Here is a 21,023-nt window from a genome sequence, read left to right as displayed (position 1 = left end):
GATCCAGAAATAGCATTGCTGGGTATATGTCCAAAAGAAATGAAGTCATTATCTCAAAGAGATATCTGTACTCCCGTATTCAGCATTATTCACAATAGCCAAGATATGGAAACAACCTAAGTGTGTGTCATGGATGAATGGATAAAGAAATTGTGATACACACACACACACACACACACACACATATACAATGGACTTTATTCATCCATGAAAAGGAGGAAGTCCTGTCATTTGTGACAACATGGATGAACTTGGAGGGCATGTTATGCTAAGTGAATTAAGCCAGACAGAGAAAGACAAATACTGCATGGTATCACTTAATATGTGGGATCTTAAAACACACACACACACACACACACACACACACACACACACACACACGCACAGTTAAATTCCTTGAAATAGAGAGTAGAAAAGTGGTTGCCAGGGGCTGAGTGGGTGAGGGAAACAGGGAGAGGTTGGTGAAAGTACAAACTTTCAGTTATAAGATGAATAAGGTCTGAGAATTTCATGTATATCATGTTGACTATAGTGGATAACACTGTATCATATTATTGCAGTTTACTAAGAGAGTAGGATTTAAATGTTCTCAAAAAAAAAAAAGTAAATATGTGAGGTGATAAATGTGTTAATTAACTCTATGGAGTTAATCCTTTCCCAGTGTATATGTGTACCAAACCATCACATTGTACACTTTAAATATCTTACAGCTTTATTTATATCTTACAAATTTATTTATCTTACAATATATCTTATTTATTTATATCTTACAATTTTATACCTCAGTTAAAAAAAAAATCACCTACTTAACCCTAATCCATCAGCAAACAGACAAGCAAAGGCCCAGAAAAGTAACTGATCAAAGATCAGACGACTACCAATTTGTAAAACTGAGGTTTTAAGGAGTAATCAGAATATGGAGGAAAAAAACAAGGCATTCCCTCCCCCTACACACAAACTTTTGATTAGATTACCCTGAGAGTAGAAGCATTTTAAAGAAAATCAACGTATAGTAAGTGAAATCACTCATCTATAGAAGCATCTCATTCTAGGAAAAATGAATAATTCTTTCCAGTTGTTTAAGTTTTTCCACCTGTTTAAGTCTTACAAAGGAAACAAACTTTTTTTTTTAATTAATTAATTTTTATTTTTGGCTGTGTTGGGTCTTCCTTGCTGCGCACGGGCTTTCTCTAGTTGTGGTGAGTGGGGGCTACTCTTTGTTGCGGCACATGGGCTTCTCATTGCAGTGGCTTCTTTTTATTTTTAATTTAATTAATTTTATTTATTTTAGTTTTGGCTGCATTGGGTCTTCTTTGCTGTGCGCGGGCTTTTCTCTGGTTGCAGTGAGCTGGAGCTACTCTTTGTTGCAGTGCACGGGCTTCTCATTGCGGTGGCTTCTCTTGTTGCGGAGCACGGGCTCTAGGCACGCAGGCTTCAGTAGTTCTGGCACAGGGGCTCAGTAGTTGTGGCTTGCAGACTCTAGAGTGCAGGCTCAGTAGCTCAGTAGTTGTGGTGCATGCGCTTAGTTGCTCTGCGGCATGTGGGATCTTCCCAGACCAGGGCTCAAACCTGTGTCCCCTGCATTGGCAGGCGGATTCTTAACCACTGTGCCACCAGGGAGTGGTAGCTTCTCTTGTTGTGGAGCATGGGCTCCAGATGTGCAGGCTTCAGTAGTTGTGGCACGCGGGCTCAGTAGTTGTGGCTCGTGGGCTCTAGAGCACAGGCTCAGTAGTTGTGAGGGCTCAAACCCGTGTCTCCTGCATTGGCAGGTGGATTCTTCACCACTGCGCCACCAGGGAAACCCCAAACTTTCTTTTTATAAGGATAAAAGAGAGTAATTGATTCTAAGGAATAACATGTAAACTAGAAATCTTGGAAACACTGAGAGTATATTCTTAAGACAATAGTATTTTTCATCTAAAATTGTACCTAATCAGTTGTTTTGTACCTAGTTAAAATAATGTGTTAACAAATGACTGAAAAGGGGACATGACCAAAGGGTAAATGTTTAGGCATTTATTTCCTACACTGTCAAGGGAAAAGGTGCCCTGAAAAACAGGATTCCTGTCCTCTGAATGGTGATAACCCTGTATATACATACCTTGATACTAGCAATGAACAGAATTCAGTTAATACCTCAGTTCTGATTCCATGTTCATCAAGTAATCTTCTAGAAAGACATAGACTGCTAAATGGCCCCTAATATGTCTCCCCTTGTTTTAGAATTAAAAGAAAAAAGACATTTTTTACTGGGCACATGAACATCCAGAGGAAAGGCAGCATTTCATAGCCTCCCATGCAGGCCAGATTTGACTGTGTGATTTAGTTTCTAGCCACTGTGATGAAAACAATAGTGTTCCCTTAACAGGTTTTATCAGTCGCAGCACCACTGACTTTTGGGCTGGGCAATTCTTTGTTTCAGGGGCTATCCTGTGCGTTATAGAACGGATCTAGCAGCATATCCGGCTTCTACCTATTACACGCCAGTAGCACACACATACACACCACCCGCAGTGCCCATTGCGACAACCTAAAATATCTCTAGACATTGCCAAATACGCTGAGAACCACTGCTCACAGAAAGTGACATAACCTCTTTATGCCCTTTCCTTCCTTCCATTGAAATGTGGATGTGGTAGTAAGGCATCTTGGACTGTGCAGCAAGAACTTAGAGATGGTAGAGCAATAAAATATGAGGAACCTGAATCACCAACTCTGTGGAGTTACCATGCTGAACTGATGTCACTCATGCCCAGACTGTCATGTGAGAGGAAAAAATTTATTTTACCACCATATAGATCATCAGTGATTGACAGACTCTGGCTCACAGGATGAATGCAGCCTGATGCCTGTTTTTTGTTTGTTTTTTTGTTTGGGTTTCTTTTTTAAAACACAGTCATGCACATTTTAGCACTACAGAGAAAAAGTAGTGGTGACAGATATCATCTGCCCCACAAACCCTATTTACTATCTGGCCCTTTAAGAAAATGTTGACCCCTGGTGTAGATAATAATGACAGCTAGCATTCACTGCAACTTGTGTGCTAAATACTTTTTTTTTTTTAAGTATTTATTATTTGGCTGCACTGGGCCTTAGTTGCGGCATGTGAACTCTTAGTTGCAGCATATGGGGTCTAGTTCCCTGACCAGGGATCGAACCCGGGCCCCCTGCATTGGGAGCATGGAGTCTTAGACACTGGACCGCCAGGGAAGTCCCTAAATACTTTTCTAAGTGTATTTTCTACCTTAACCTGATTTAATCTTCACAATTATTTTATGAGTTGGTACTATTTTTTTTTAATTAATTAATTTTTGGCTGCGTTGGGTCTTCATTGCTGCGCATGGGCTTTCTCTCTAGTTGCGGTGAGCAAGGCCTACTCTTTGTTGCTGTGCGCCTACTTCTTACTGTGGTGGCTCCTCTTTGTGTGGACCACAGGTTCTAGGCACGTGGGCTTCAGTAGTTGTGGCACACAGGCTCAGTAGTTGTGGCTCATGGTCTCTAGAGCACAGGCTCAGTAGCTGTGGCACACGGGCTTAGTTGCTCCGCGGCACGTGGGATCCTCCTGGTCCAGAGCTCAAACCCATGTCCCCTGCATTGGCAGGTGGATTCTTAACCACTGCGCCACCAGGGAAGCCCCTGGTACTATTATTATTCCTATTTTACAGATGACGAAATCAAGGCAAAGAGAGTTAAGTAACTTGCCAAAGGTCACCCAGCTAGTGACAGAGCTGGGATCTGAATTTAGCAGTCTACTTCCAAAGTCTTCTAGGAAATATTGTGCTAATCAGTGATGCTGGGCATACATATCATGCTGGGTTTAAATATCAATTATAGGTTTTAGTTAGTAACTCAATAGAATTTAGCTCTGCCACTGAATTATTATTCTTTAAATATGCTATTGTTGTCTTATTTAATATATCCGTATCTCTATTTTTAAAAGTCGAAGTCCTCACTTCAGAACATGGATAGAAGTATATTCTTTTCCCTAAACCTTTACATACTCAGACTTATATAGTCAGTGGTAAAATTAACCCAAAATACACACTGAAATACATGTTAAGTCCACTGTTTTTTTTCTTTTTCTTTTTTGCAGTACGCGGGCCTCTCACTGTTGTGGCCTCTCCTGTTGCGGAGCACAGGCTCGGGACCCGCAGGCTCAGCGGCCATGGCTCACGGGCCTAGCCGCTCCGCGGCATGTGGGATCTTCCCGGACCGGGGCACGAACCCGTATCCCCTGCATTGGCAGGCGTACTCTCAACCACTGCGCCACCAGGGAAGCCCCACTGTCTTTTTTAGAAAGCAATCAAATTGACTTACATCAAGTTCAGGCACAATTCAATCTGTGCTCAATTGTGTATGACTGTAACATCTACTTTGTTAAATCTGCCAGCTCTCATTTAGCTAAATGAGTAAAAGGGACAAAAAAATATTGAAAGAAATAGTGACCTAAAACTTCCAAATTTGAGGAAAAACATTAATCTACAAATTTAAGAAGCTTAACGAACCACAGTTAAGATAAATAACAAAGAGATCTATACCTAGACACATCATAGTCACACTATTGAAACCTAAACACAAAGAGAATATCTTGAAGGCAGCAAGAGAAAAACAACTTATCATGTAGGGGGAGTGCTATAGACTGAATGTTTGTGTCCCCTCAGAATTCATATGTTGAAACCTAATCCTCAATGTGGTGGTATTTGTAGGTGGAGCCTTTGGGAGGTACATAGGTCATGAGGGTAGAGCCCACATGAATGGTATTAGTGTCCTTATAAAAGAGACCCCAGAGGGCTTCCCTTGTGGCGCAGTGGTTGAGAATCCGCCTGCCGATGCAGGGGACACGGGTTCGTGCCCCGGTATGGGAAGATCCCACATGCCGCGGAGCGGCTTGGCCCGTGAACCATGGCTGCTGACCTTGCGCATCCGGAGCCTGTGCTCCGCAACGGGAGAGGCCACAACAGTGAGAGGCCCGCGTACCGCAAAAAAAAAAAAAAAAAAAAGAGACCCCAGAGAACTCCCTTGCCCCTTCTGCCTTGTGAAGATACAGTGAAAAGGTGGTCACCCATGAACAGGGAAGCAGCTCCTCACCAGGCACCAAATCTGCCCCTGCTTTGATCTTGGACTTCCCAGCCTCCAGAACTATGAGATATAAATGTTGGTTGTTTAAGTTGCCCAGTCTGGTATTTTTGTTATAGCAGCCTGAACAGACTAAGACAGAGCATCAGTATGATTAGGAGGAGTTGACTTCACATCAGAACACTGGAGGCCAGAAGTAGCTGAAGTTAGCCCTGCAACACTAATGACCCCTTTGAACTATAGTCCTCTGCGATTGAAAGATATTTTATAGGTACATACAGGTTCAGGATTGTTATCTTCTTGGTAAATTATTCCCTTTTTTTTGTTGTTGTTATATAATGATGCTTTTTATTCCTAGTAATGCTTTTGTATTAAAGACAGTTAGGTCTTATTTTAATATGGCTTCACTGGCTTGCCTTTGGCAAGTATATGTTTCATTGTGGCTCAGTCTTCCCAGGGTCCTAGGTGTATGAGCGGTCTCAGTTCTCTTTCTCAACCTTAAACTAGCCCAATGCTATGTATTCTGTTTATGGGTGGATTTTAAAGCCTGAGCTCCCTAGCTATTTGGCGGAGTATCTCTGTTCTGTCTCCCAAGGCTTACTGCTCTGCTCTTAAGTGTCCTTTTCATTTCTGAAGATTGAAGATTTCCTTTTCTTTATTTCATGTTCATTTATGTGGCAGTTTCCCCCCCTAATTAATCCAGCATTCCTTTGTGTTTGGAGAAGAGGAATGGTGTATCTTGGGGCCAAGGCCTGGGTAGTAAGTGATGAAAGTCTCTGCCATGTTGCTGGAATGGAAATTCTCTTACACATAAAATCAGAGAACCTTAATGTTGGCTTCATATTGGAATCACCTGGGAAACTTTAATTACCAGTTCCTGGATCCACTGCCAGAAATTCATTTAACTGGTCTATGATGAGGCCTTGGCATTGGGGCTTCTGAAAGTTCCCCAAGAGATCCTAATATGCAGCCAAGGCTAAGAACCCTACTTACACTTTAGCCAAGATGCACTGAGATTTCAGCAGGAGAAACGTTGGGATAAAGTTTTTTTTACTGGGAAACAGAGATGGATGTTTTTAGTAGGTTTTGTTACTTCTCATATCTTTAGAGTCCAGTTGTTATTTCAGGTAGATTTGTGTCAGTCCGGTGGATTAGGTCAAATAATTTTACTGTTTCTACTGTGTTTTCTCCTTGACTCCCCAGGCTTTAGAGGTTTTGACTAGGGTGAACAGGTATCTAAATTAGACTTACACTTTTCTCTCTGTATCTACATACCCAAATATTTTTCCCATTTAAAGAGGTTAGCTTTAACAGAAATGGTAGATATTTAGTCAGTTTAAGATGCCTAAATGTAGTGTATTTTCCAGCTTTTGTCTTGATTCATTTCTTCTCTTGGCCTTTTTCATGTTTTCCATAAACTGTGCCTATTGATGAGTCATAAAAATGTAATGGGGGGCTTCCCTGGGTGCGCAGTGGTTAAGAATCCGCCTGCCAATGCAGGGACACGGGTTTGATCCCTGGTGGCACAGTGGTTAAGAATCCACCTGCCAATGCAGGGACACGGGTTCGATCTGTGCACCACAACTACCGAGCCTGCGCTCTAGAGCCCACGAGCCACAACTACTGAGCCCATGTGCCACAACTACTGAAGCCTGTGCGCCTAGAGCCCGTGCTCTGCAACAAGAGAAGCCACCACAATGAGAAGCCCGCTCGCCACAACCAGAGAAAGCCCGCGCACAGCAATGAAGACCCAATACAGGCAAAAATAAAATAACTAAAAGTAAATAAATTTTTTAAAAAATGTGATGGGGAGAAACTTGTATTCTGTACTAATGAGAAAGTCAAGTATGTCTATGATATTCCTTTTAATTTTAAAAGGAATCTGTAACTTTGGTGCAATAGTGACTTGTGAGAAATGGCATCAAGCTGTGAAAAACAACACTCACTGTTCTTGCTATTTAAGAGTGGTTGGAGGATTTAGCTGTTGGGGCTGTTGGGTTGCTTGATATCCTTTGAGGCAGGTAACAAAGGTTCTTCAGTTAAGGACTATTACATTGATTTCCAGAGATTTAGTTACAGATCTTTTCCTTGAAAGGTCATTTGCCCTGTTGTGTGTGAGGACAGACTGTGGTGTGTTTAATTGTCCAGTGAGCCGTTTAGCTTCATGATCTTCCTCTGCTTTTACTCTTGGAAACTGTTCTATATTTTGCACTTTTGGTTTGAAAAGGGAAACATGAATTGATTATCTGGAGAATTGATCAGGAAAAGTAGTCACCCGAAGTGTAGGTTCTACTGAAAATGGATTACTGTTTCTTCACTTAAGACAAAAGCTTAGAAAACATTATTTGAGTGGGTAATGCAAATATAGGCTTAGAAATTCAAATGGTACAAATGGTATATGATAAAAAAACAAGTCTTCACCATATCAACTGTGCTAAAACACGGTGATAACTATGTACCCTTGATAGGATGTGATGAAAATGGCACTTGACTTCTGTGGTTTTCCTTCCCAAAACTCATAACAACAGTTTAATCATGAGGAAAACATCATACAAATTCCAATAGAGGGGCATTCTACAAAATGCTGGACCATTACTCCTCAAAACTGTCAAGGTCATTAAAAACAAGGAAAGTGAAAGATTAACTGTCACAGACAAGAGAAGCCCCTAAGAAGACATGACAACTAAATGGAACATGGTATCCTGGGAAAGAAAAAGGACATTAGGTTAAAACTAAAATATTTGAATAAATTGTAGACCTTAGTTAATAGTAATGCATCAATACTAGTTCATTACTGTGGCAACAGAACCATTTAATGTGTCATGTTAATAATAGGGGAAACTGCGTGACAGGTGTATGGGAACTCCTCTGCACTATCTTCTCAATTTTTATGTAAATCTAAAACTGTTCTAAAAATAATAAAGCATTTTAGGGACTTCCCTGGTGGCGCAGTGGTTAAGAATCATCCTGCCAAGGCAGGGGACACGGGTTCGAGCTCTGGTCCAGGAGGATCCCACATACCTCAGAGCAACTAAGCCTGTGCACCACAACTGCTGAGCCTGAGCTCTAGAGCCTGCGAGCCACAACTACTTAGCCTGCGTGCCACAACTACTGAAGCCCGCGCACCTAGAGCCTGTGCTCTGCAACAAGAGAAGCCATCACAATGAGAAGCCCGCGCACCGCGACGAAGAGTAGGGCCCGCTTGCTGTAACTAGAGAAAGCCCGCTCACAGCAACAAAGACCCAAGGCAGGCATAAATAAATAAACAAACAAACAATAAATAAATATAATACAGCATTTAAAAAAAGAAAAAATCTCCTTCCTTCACTGAACCTCTAGTACCCTGGTCTAAAGGGAACCACTTCTTGCCATTTTCTCGTGATTCCTTTGAGAGAGATTTTTATGGCAATATAAACATACTGTATATATCTCCCTCCTGCTTAAAAAAAAAAAGACAAATGGCAACATGATGTATGTAGTATTGTTATTTCACTTAATATATTTGGAGATTGTTCCGTATTAACATATATATTCATTAGTATTCATAGTATTTCATTATATAGATATACCATAGTTTAACTGCTCTCCTATTTAGATGGATAGGAGGTGGGAGTTGGGAGGTGGGGTGGCAGGAGGGAACAATTTTATTTTTGTATTTAAGTTGGATTGATTGATTTACTACACATCTCTTCAGAAACAATCAATTTTTATTTTAGTGTTTAGTTGGATGGATGGATTGATTTAATGATTCACTTATCTCCATAAGAAGATTTAAGGCAGGTTGTCTTCTATTTAGTTATTTAAATCTATTTGATGAGTATCTGGGAGATGCCCCCTATGCACTAATTATAATACTAAGTAAGTGCTGATGATATAGAAATGTACTAAGATATGACTCATGGTGAAATGAGAAAGATTATATTTTTATGATCTGTACTAACATTACAGCCTGCTGCAGAAACACAGAGGAGGAAGTGACTAAACTATATATTGTTTTTCCCGTTAAATTTTAGATATCATTCCAGATGAGCCCAGAAAAAGGAGTTGAAGGTTCATGGTTGCCTTAGTTGAATGGTCTTGTCACCAAGGGAAGGAAATATCCTCAGTTCTCTCCTGTTCATGGTGTAGACTTTAGGTTTGTAGGGCAAAGTGAGCCAACCTCCATTCTAAGTCAGCCTCTGGGAAAGGTCCTATAAATTGCTTGAATTTATAAGCAGAAAAAAATACTCAGTAACATGATTTCCGAATGATTCAGTATATATTCAGGAAAGGTATTGTATACTCTTGGTATGGTGACGTTGCTACACACAGTTGTGAAACTGTTGTTCATTGTTTACCAAGGAATGGTTATAGCTAAGGATAGGGGAAAGAAGACAGGGACAAGGAAGAGATGAAGTGTCCTTTCACTGGTTCTTTTTCCTGACAAACAGGGTCTTCTTCCATGAGATAGCCTCACTTTTCTTTCTTGTCTAGCTTCAAGGCCTGGCTCTCTTTATTTAATTATATTTATTTTTAATTATGAAACAAATAAGTGAGTCCATCCCCACAAGACTCTGATCCCACTCCTCTCCACTAAAGGAAATAAATTCATTGCTCTCTGTGTATGGAAAGGGGTGTGTGTGTTTGTGTGTGTGTAACATTAATGGTGGCATACAAAATGCACTGTCCTATTTGATTTGTTCACTTAGCAGTATGTATTATGTATTAGAGGGCATGACATGTTGATTGACCTTAATCCATTTCATGGATGTAACAGAATTAATTTAATCTTTTTGCTGTTGTTGACTTTCTAGGTTGCTACCATTTTTGGTTTGTTATTACAAACAATTCTGTAGACAACCCCCTTGTATATTCTGTGAACATTGTGAGAGTTTCTCTAGGTTATCAAAGAAGTGGATTACTCATAGGAATTAGGGATTGTAAATTTTGCTAGATATTACTGACACATTATTGCATGAGAAAAACAAGTTGTAGATTTGAAGGGATAGTACGATATCATTTATGTTGGAAGAAAAGTCCAGATATGTCACAGGAACATATTCTGTTAACTAGACTGATAATGGTTGAAAACTTTGGAGAGAATACTAGACTTGAGAACAGTGGTCAAAAGGAACTTTGGCCTTTTCAGTGATGTTTAGGTTTTTATAGCAGGAATGTGTTCATGTATTACTTGAGCTGTTATATATAGTTACTAATAAGAATATAGAGATGTTTGAATAATTTCCATCATGTATTTATGCTACAGGCATAGAATAGTCCCTGTTTTCAACCACATACCATTTAAAATTTTTGATCATATATTAGGGTGTAGAAAAAAAATCATTGTATTTTAAAAAGTAGGTAAGGTGATAGTAAGTGAGGGTCACATTCTTTGGCCACTATTATCTCAATTGAGTATTTAATAACCTCAGATTTTCCAAATTTAATAGTAAAAAGCTATATGTTATTGTTTACAATGTTTGGATTCTAGTACAAGTGACTACAATTTTTTAAATTCTACTGTTGGCCTTAATACCCTTTAATGCAAAATAGAACATTTAAATATTGACAGTGTTGTGGTGAATATAGTGAACTGCTTAAATTATGTGACTCCAAAGAATAGGTGTTTTTTAATAAGTGATTTTTTTTTTTCTTAAAGAGATGTGAAAGCTGGCAATATTCTTCTTGGAGAAGATGGCTCAGTACAGATTGCAGGTAATGATTAATATTTCTTTTTATTTTGGTTTAATGGTTGATAGAACCACATTACTTATCTGTTATGTTTTCTTAGTTTTCTCTTCTATCCCCTGGACCCTCTCTGGTCAAACATACTATGTTGACACATCCCTACTGACTCAAGATATCTTCCACTACTCATCCTTCATTTTCAGTCTTAGGCATTTTCTGACCATTACTCATTACCTTACAATTATCTACTCCTTATCCCCATTAAAGTCGTCATCTGTGGGTTTTCATAGCATTCTTTACTTTCTTTTAAAGGAGAAGTAGTCAAGAAACCTCATTGCGTTTAAGAATAAATATGCTACAGAGAGGTGATACAGAACTGCTTCTGTCCTGGGAGAAATGGGGTATTTGCCAATTAGGAAGAGGCATCTGAGAGGTGGAAGTGTACTTTTGTCAGATTCAGAGCTAAAGAGTTAAGAATTGGAGTCCAAGGCCTGCCAGTGTTGCTATCCTGGTGAAATGCCCCCTCCACCAGGGTGAAACTCCAGAATAGCTGAACTGCAGGATTGTAGATCAAGCAGATCATCTGAGAAAAAACCTCAGCTTGGTCCCACACTGCTGGAACAGTCAGGTGTTTGGCAGGAGGAAAATAACCACCCAAACCTTGAATTATTTCTTCAGCTTTAGAAGATAATTTAGGCACACATCTTCATGTCCTCAGGTAAGGGAATATTTTAACAAAGCCATATCATGTTCTAACGTAAAGAAAAAGATTGATAAATTTGGCTCCTGTAAAATTAGCAACTACTGTTCATCGAAAGAAGAACAGTTTGTCACCATTAATAAGTAAAAAAGCAAAACCACAGAGAAGATATCTGCAGCATGAATAACTTGACAAGGGGCTCAAATTTAGAACATACAAAGAACTCATTAAGGAAAAATCAGATAATCTCAAATGACATCAAAACATAAATATAATAAAAGGTGGTCAGCCTCACTAGCTAGCAATTAAATGCGAAGTAAAATAGCATTGGGGATACCACATTATACTGACTGACCTAGCAAACACATCTGACAGTACTAGTTATCAGTGTGGATGTAAAGCAAGGGAGAATCTCACCTTCTGATGGTGGGAATAGAAACAGTACCAACACTTTATTAAGTTGAAGATATGCATACCCAGAGACTTTAGCTTCTAGGTGTATGGCATAGAGAAACTCATACTTCAGTGTGCCATAGTGCTTATAAGCATTGAAAGTTTGAAACAGTCCCAGGTCTTTTGTTAGTAGAATGGATAAGTAAATTGTAGTTAATTTATACTTTGGAATACTATATAGTGATGAAAATGAATAGAACTACAACTGTATACAAAAGCATTAAATAAATTATAAAAATATAGAGTGAACGAAGCTAGTCAGAATATATAGCTTGTGATTCCATTTATATAAGTTCAAAACCAGGCACAATTACACTGTATTGTTTAGAGAAGCAAAATCAAGTGGTAAGAAACTAAAGAAGAGAGAATTCTGGGAAGATGGCAGAGTAGGAAGCACCAAGAATCTTCTCCCCACCTAAACAACAATTGAATTGGCAGAATTTGTCTAATGTCGGAATTCTGCATTCCACTGATTGCTTGAAAATTCTAGGGCAAGACTTGGAAGGTAAATTACAGTTAATTTCAGAGCTACTCATTCCTTGCCTATCAGCCACCTGGCAGGCAGCTATGCACATGTGTTTGGAGCAGCTTGCAGGAACCATGGTGGCAGAAAAGATCCTGTCCTCCAGATATCCAGGATATGCTCTGAATACTGATTGCTTCTGATCACAGAGGTACAAAGAGACAGGCAGCCATTGTTGTTGCAGCTCCTCCCTTCCAAGTGATTTCCAAGGGACTTTAACAGGCCATGGCCTTTTTTCCTTCCCTTCTCTTCTTGCCCTTTTTCGAGCCAGACTTTAAAGACTAGGACATCAAAAAACAACTACAGGGGGAAAAAAAACAAAACAAAACTATAGAGACTTTCCTGGCAGTCCAGTGGTTAGGACTCTGCACTTTCACTGCTGAGGGCCTGGGTTTGATTCCCTGGTCAGGGAACTAAGATGCCACAAGCCACGTGGCATGTCCAAAAAAAAAACAAAAACAAAAAACAAAACTACATTTGCAGGGAAAATTGGAAAGTGAATGTTCATTCCCAGGAAAAGGTGCAGAAAAGATCTGAGAAGATCTTAACTCTACATTTCAGGCTGATGCTTAGCACAGATACAGCCTACCACAACCCCCAAAAAACAAACAAAAAAAAATAACAAAAAACAGCAAACCCCAGGAAAGGGGGAGAATCTGATTTCCAGCATTACCACCTTATTAGATTCAAATGTCCAGTCTTCAACAGCAACAAAAAAATCACAGAGCACTCAGTGAAACAGGAAAGTATGGCCTATTCAAAGGAAATAAATAAACGAACAGAAACTATCACTGGAAAAGACCTGATGGCACATCTACTAGACAAAGACTTTAAAACAGCTATCTTAAAATGTTCAGAGAATTTAAAGAAGATATGGAAAAACTCAAAACAATGATGTGTGAATAAAATCTACATATTAATAGGGAGAGAAAACCTCAAAAGAAACCAAAAAGAAATTCTGGAGCTACAATAACTTGTATTGTGAAATGAAAAACTCACTAGAAGGATTTAAATGCAGACTTGAGCTGGCAGAAGAAATAATTGGTGAACTTGAAGATAGAAAACTGGAAATTATCAAGTCTAAGCAACAGAAAGGAAAATGATTGAAGAAAAGTTAATAGAGCCTGAGGGACCTGTTTGGATACCATTAAGCAGACCAACATACACACTGTGGGAGGCCTAGAAGGAGAAGAAAGGGGCAGAGAGAATATTTGAAGAAATAATGGCTGGAGGGCTTCCCTGGTGGCGCAGTGGTTGAGAGTCCGCCTGCCGATGCCGGGGACACGGGTTCGTGCCCCGGTCCGGGAAGATCCCACATGCCACGGAGCAGCTGGGCCCGTGAGCCATGGCCGCTGAGCCTGCGCGTCCGGAGCCTGTGCTGCGCAACGGGAGAGGCCACAACAGTGAGAGGCCCGTGTACCACACACAAAAAAATAATAATGGCTGGAAACATCTCAAACTTGATGAAAGACAAACATCTAAGAAGCTCAGTGATCTCCAACTAAGGTGAACTCTGAGAGACTCAGAGACTCACATTATAATCAAACTTATAAAAGGCAAAGACAAAGAATTTTGAAAACAGCAAGAGAAAAGTGACTCATCACATACAAGGGTCCTAAATAAGGTTGTCAGCAGATTTCTCATCAGAAACTTTGGAGGCCAGAAGGCAGAGAGACAATATATTCAAAGTGCTGAAAGAAAAAGTGTCAACCAAGAATCATATATCCAGTAAAACTGTTTTTCAAAAATGAGGGAGAAATTAAGACATTTCCAGGTAAACAAAAGCTGAGGGAATAGACCTGCCCTGTAAGAAATGCTCAAGGGAGTCTTGCAAGGTAAAATCAGAGGACCCTAGACAGTAACTGCAAGCAGTATGAAGAAATAAAGATCCCAGTAAAGGTAAATACATGGGGATGTATAAAAGCTACTATTATTGTAACAGTGGTTTGTAACTGCACTTTTTGTTTTCTACATAATTTAAGAGACTGATACGTTACTAAAAACAGTTATTGGTCTAAAACTTGGTATTACTTGGTATTGGTTTGTAACTCCAAGTCTTCTTTTCTACGTAATTTAAGAGACTAATGCATTTAAAAGAATGATTAGTTCATGTTTTTGAGCACACAGTTTATTAAGATGTAATTTTGTGATGACAACGACAACCAAAAGAGGTGAGAATAGTGCTGTAAAGGAGAAGAGTTTTTGTATGTTATTGAAGTTAAGCTGATATAAATTCAAATTAGATTGTTACAACTTTACCATGGTAAATGTAATCCCTATGGTAACCATAAAGAGAATAGCTATAGAATATAAACAAAAGAAAATGAGAAAAAAAATTAAGCATTTTACAACAAAAAATTAAGCACAAAATAAGTAATATAGGAAATGAGGGACCAAAAAGCTATAAGTCATATGAAAAAAATAACACAATGACAGAAGTAAGTCCCTCCTTATCAATAATTGCTTTAAATGTAAATGAATTAACTGTCCAATTAAAGACAGAGATTGACAGGATGGATAAAAACATGATCCAGTTATATGCTATCTATAAGCAAGTCACTTTAGATCCAAAGACACAAATAGATTGAAAGTGAAAGGATGGAAAAATATATTCTATGCAAATAGTAACTAACTAAAAGAGAGCAGAGGTAGCTACTCTAATATCAGACAAAATAGACTTTAAATCAAAAAAGGTTCCAGGATGTGGGGGGGTGAATTGGAAGATTGCGACTGACATATATACACTGGTATGTGTAAAATAGATAACTAATGAGAACCTACTGTATAGCACAGGGAACTCTACTTGGTGCTCTATGGTGACCTAAATGGGAAGGATATCCAAAAAAGAGGGGATATATGTATATGTATGGCTGATTCACTTTGCTGTACAGCAGAAACTGACACAGCAGTGTAAAGCAACTATACTCCAATTAAAAAAAAAAGGTTACAAGAGACAAAGAAGTACATTACATATTATTTTTAACTTTTTATTTTATATTGGAGTATAGCCAGTTAACAATGTTGTGATAGTTTCAGGTACACAGCAAAGTGACTCAGCCATACATATACATGTATCCAGTCTCCCCTAAGTTCCCCTTCCATCCAGGCTGCCACATAACATTGAGCAGAGTTCCCTGTGCTATACAGTAGGTCCTTGTTGGTTATCCATTTTAAATATAGCAGTGTGTACATGTCCATCCCAAACTCCCTAACTCTCCCTTTCCCCCCGGTAACCATAAGTTCATTCTCTAAGTCTGTGAGTCTGTTTCTGTTTTGTAAGTAAGTTCATTTGGGTCATTTCTTTTTAGATTCCACATATAAGGGATATCATACAATATTTCTCTTCCTCTGTCTGATTTAAGGAAGTACATTACATATTAATAAAAGGTTAAATACAACAAGTAGATACAACACTTATAAATATCCATGCACCTATTAACGTAACAGCAAAATATATGGAGCAAAAAATGACAGAAGTGAAGGGTACTGTAGATACCTCTACAATACTGAAGGAAACAGTAGAGAGCTCTATAATAATAGTTGGGGACTTCAGTACTCCACTCTTAATAATGGGTAGAACAGACAGAAGATAAGGAAATACAGGACTTAAACAACACATTGACCTTCTAGATCTAACAGACGTATACGGAACACTCTACCCAACAGGAACAGCATACACATTCTTCTCAAGTGCCCAAGGGACATTTTCCAGGATAGACCATATGTTAGGCCACAGATTAAGCGATATCATCTGACCACAGTGGGGTAAAGCTAGAAACCAACAACAGAGGACGGGAAAATTCACAAATTTATGGAAACTAAACACACATTTTCACAACCAGTGGATGAAGGAAGACATCACAAGGGAAACTAGAAAATACTTAGAAATGAATGAAAACAAAATCACAACCATACCAAAACTCAGGGGACACAGTGAAAGCATTGCTAAGGGGCAGATTTATAGCTTTAGATGCTTTCTTTAACAAGAAAGATAGCACATCAACAACCTAACTTTACAGCTTAAGGAACTAGAAAAAGAAGAAACTGAACCCAAAGCTAGCAGAAGGAAGGAAATAATAAAATTTAGAGTTAAGAAAAGGAAATAGAGAATAGAAAAGCAATAGAGGGAATCAGTGAAGCCAGAAGATCACCAAGGTTGACAAACCTTTAAGTAGACTAAGAAAAAAAGAAAGAAGACTCAAATGACTAAAATCAGAAACAGGGACTTCCCTGGTGGCCCAGTGGTTAAGAATCTGCCTTCCAGTGCAGGGGACGTGGGTTTGATCCCTGGTCAGGAAACTGGGATCCCGCATGCCATGGGGCAATTGGACCCACACGCTGCATCTACTGAGCGTGGGGGTCACAACTAGAGAGGCTGCATGCTACAACTACTGAGCCCTCGCGCCACAGTGAGGAGCCCGCGTGCCCTGGCAGAGGATCCCATGTGCCGCAGTGAAGATTCTGACGAAGGTCCCACGTGCTGCAGCTGAAACCCAATGCAGCCAAAAATAAAATAAATAAATAAATAGTTTTTAAAAATAAAAGAATCAGAAACAAAAATGGGGACATAACTACCAATTCCACCCAAATAAAAAGGATTATAAGATGGTATTATGAACAATTGTACTCCAACAAATTGGATAACCTAGATGGACAAATTCCTTGAAACACAAAACCTAACAAGATGAAATCATGAAGAAGTAGAAAATCTGAAATGACCTATAACTAGCACAGAGATTGAATCAGTAATCAAAAATTTTCTGACAGAGAAAAGCTCTGGACTCGATGGTTTCACTGGTGAATTCTGTCAAACATTTAAAGAACTAGGGGCTTCCCTGGTGGTTCAGTGCTAAAGAATCCACCTTACAATTCAGGGAATGCGGGTCTGATCCCTGGTCAGGGGACTAAGATCCCACATGCCGCAGGGCAACTGAGCCAGCATGCCACAACTACTGAGCTCACATGCCTCAACAAGACCAAAAGTCAGACAAAGACACTAACAAGAAAAGAATACTACAGACTAGTATCCATTATGAACTTGATGTAGATATTTTCAGCAAAATAGCAAATCCAATTCAGTAGCATATTAAATGGATCATATACCATGGCCAAGTAGGATTTCTTTGGAATGCAAGGATGATTCAACATATGAAAATCATTGTTATACATGACGTTAACAGAAAGAGAAAGAAAACCCACCTGATCATCTCAGTGCAGAACAAGCATTTGAGAAAATTTAACACTCTTTCATGATAGAAACATGCAACAAAGTAGGAACAGAAGGAAACTTCCTCAACATACTAAAAGCCATATATGAATAACCTACAATGAACATCATACTCAGTGATGAAAGGTTTTCCTCTGAGTTCAGGAACACAGGAAGGATGTCTTCTTTTGCCACTTCTATTCAACACAGTACTGGAAGTTCTAGATTGAACAATTAGGCAAGAAAAAAAATAAAAGACATTCAAACTAGAAAGAAAGAGGTAAACTTACGTCTGTTTGCAGATTGTATGATCTTATATGTAGAAAACCCTAAACATTACATAAAAAACTACTTGAGAGACTTCCCTGGTGGTCTAGTGGTTAAGAATCCTCTTTCCAGTGCAGGGGACACAGACTCGATCCCTAGTCGGGGAACTAAAATCCCACATGCCATGGGGCCACTAAGCCCACGCCACAACTACAGAGCCCATGTGCTCTGGAGCCTGCACGCCACAACTAGAGAGCCCACGTGCCACAACTACTGAGCCCGCACGCCACAACTAGAGAGAAGCCCGCACGCCACAACAAAGATCCCACGTGCCGCAACGAAAGATCCCACGTGCCGCAACTAAGACCCAACACAGCCAAAAGATAAAATAAATAAATACATATTTTTTAAAAAAACTATTTGAACTAATAAATGAATTTTGTAAAGTAGGATGCAAAGTCAAAAGACATAAATCAGTCACAGACTTACCTGGTGGTCCAGTGGGTGAGACTGCACGTTCCTAATGCCAGGGGCCGGGGTTCAATCCCTGGTCAGGGAACTGGATCCTGCACGCATGCTGCAACTAAGAGTTCTCATGCTGCAACTAAGAAGTCCACATGCCGCAGCTGAGTCTGCATACTGCAACTTAGAAGCCATCATGCCACAATTAAAGATCCTGCATGCTGCAGTGAATATCCCACATGCTGCAACTAAGACCTGGCGCAGCCAAAATAAATAAATAAATATTTAAAAATAAAGAAAAATAAAATGGTAATCTTTAACAAAAATCAGTTGCATTTTCTACACTAACAGTGAACAATTTGAAAAAGAAATTACAAAACAATTCCATTTACAAGTAGCATCAAAAAGAATAAAATACTTAGCAGTTAACTTAATCAAGGAGGTAGAATACTTGTACAATGAAAACTATAAAACATTGCTGAAAGAAATTAAAGAGGATGTAAATGAATGGAACCACATCCCCCCCTGTTCGTGGATTGGAAAACTTACTATTGTTAAAAAGTCAATACTCCCCAAAGTAATTTATAGATTCAGTGCAATCCCTATCAAAGCCCCAATGACATTTTTTTTTTGCAGCAATAGAAAAAAAAAATCCTAAAATTCATAGGGAATCTCAGGGAACCTCAAATAGCCAAAACAGTCTTGAAAAAAAATGAACAAAGCAGGAGGACTCATACTTCCTGTTTTCAAAGCTTACTACAAAACAACAGTAATATAAACAGTATGTTATTGACATAAAGATAGGTATAGAGACCAGTGGAATAGAATAGAAAGCTCAGAAATAAACCCTCGTACATATGGTCAAATGATTTTTGACAAGGGTGTCAAGGCTATTCAATGGGGAAAAGAAAGTCTTTTCAACAAATGGTGCTGGGAAAACTGAATATCCCAATGCAAAAGAATGAAGTTGGACCCTTAGCTAACACTATATTCAAAAATTAACTCAAAATGGACCTAAATATATGACCTAAAACAATAAAACACTTAGAAGAAAACATAGGGCAAAAGTTTCATGACGTTGAATTTAGCAGTGATTTCTTAGATATGACACCAAAGGCACAGGCAACAAAAGAATAAAAATAGACAAGTCGGATTTCATGAAAATTTAAAAATTTTGTGCATTAAATGACACTCTCCACAGGGTAAGAAGGCAACCCACAAAATGGGAGAAAAGATTTGCAAGTCATGTATCTGGTAAGAGATTTATAATATCCAGAATATATAGAGAACTCCTAAAACTTAACAACAACAAAAAATCAATTTTAAAATTTAATAGACATTTCTCCAAAGAAGATATTCCAATGTCCAGAAAGCACATGAAAAGATGCTCAGTATCACTAATCATCAGGTAAGAATGCAAGTCAAAACTAAAAGGAGATACTAACCCATTAGGATGGCTGTTATCAAAAAATAGAAAATAACAAGGATGTGGAGAAATCTGAATCCTTGTTCACTATTGGTAGGAACGTAAAACGGTACAGCTGTTGTGGGAAAGAGTATGGCAATTCCTTAAATCAATTAAAAATAAAAATACCGTATGATCCAGCAGTTCCACTTCTGAATGGAATTATACGCCAAAGAACTGAAAGCAGGGACTGAAACAGGTATTTGTGTACCTATTTTCATAGCAGCGTTATTTACAATGGCTAAAACTTGGAAGCAACTTAAGTGTCCATCAGTGGATGAATGAATACACAAGATGTAGTATATACATACAATGCAATATTATTCAACCTCTAAAGGAAGGAAATTCTGACATATGCTACAACATGGATGAACCTTGAAGATCTTACGCTAAGTGAAATAAGTCAGTTATAAAAAGATATACTGTATGATTCCACTTACATGAAATACTTAAGAGCAGTCAAAATCATAGAGACAGAAAGTAGAATGGTGGTTGCCAGGGGTTGGGGAGAAGAGGCAACTGGAGTTAGTGTTTAGTGTATATAGTATTTCAGTTTGGGAAGATGAAAAGAATGGATCGGAGCAAGGAGGAAAATCTGAGATGATGATTGTGGAGGTGGAGAGGAATGGAGTGAGGAATCTGTTAAGCTATGTCTTAATTTAGTCAAGAAGTTTAGCAGAAAGAAGAGAAAAGGTCATGCTGTGTATATAGGGCCATAACTATATTACTTTCCTATCTACTTATGTTAGTTACTGTACTTTTAATGCCTTGCTGTTGTATTCTATTTTAGACTTTGGAGTTAGTGCTTTTTTAGCAACTGGTGGTGACATTACCCGAAATAAAGTTAGAAAAACCTTTGTTGGAACCCCTTGCTGGATGGCACCTGAAGTTATGGAACAGGTACTGTGTCTTTTGTCTTTTTAAAACGATTTGGGGTTTTGTTACAAAATTGAAAAAGTTGAGTAGTGTTTGCTTTTGTTTGTTCTACGAGGTTAGCTTTGGGAAGTACGTCTCTGTTCCTTAAAACTGGTCCGTGCTTAAAAAAAAACCAAAAAAACTCTAGAATCTTAACAAAGGACATACGAATCTCAAGATTTATACAAAAGGCAACCTAAGGAATAATATAATCAAGATTGATTTAATGCTAATATCCTTAGTACAAATTAAATGACCTGACTTTTTTTACATGTAGTTTCATTGCTAT

The 21,023-nt window shown here is 38.7% G+C and overlaps 1 protein-coding gene across 2 annotated transcripts in view; it reads left to right on the top strand.

Moving 5' to 3' along the window:
- Positions 1-21,023, top strand: part of OXSR1 (oxidative stress responsive kinase 1) — a 100,725-nt gene that overhangs the window by 46,039 nt on the left and 33,663 nt on the right. For both annotated transcript variants that reach the window (XM_082848463.1, XM_082848462.1), the window contains exons 5-6: positions 10,715-10,770; positions 20,610-20,719. In XM_082848463.1, coding sequence (XP_082704589.1) covers positions 10,715-10,770; positions 20,610-20,719 — 166 coding nt within the window. The remainder of the gene's footprint in view (positions 1-10,714; positions 10,771-20,609; positions 20,720-21,023) is intronic.

The sequence above is a fragment of the Leucopleurus acutus genome (assembly GCF_964270905.1).
Source record: "Leucopleurus acutus genome assembly, chromosome: 10".
Lineage (NCBI taxonomy): Eukaryota > Metazoa > Chordata > Mammalia > Artiodactyla > Delphinidae > Leucopleurus > Leucopleurus acutus.
This window is presented reverse-complemented; position numbering and strand designations above follow the sequence as displayed.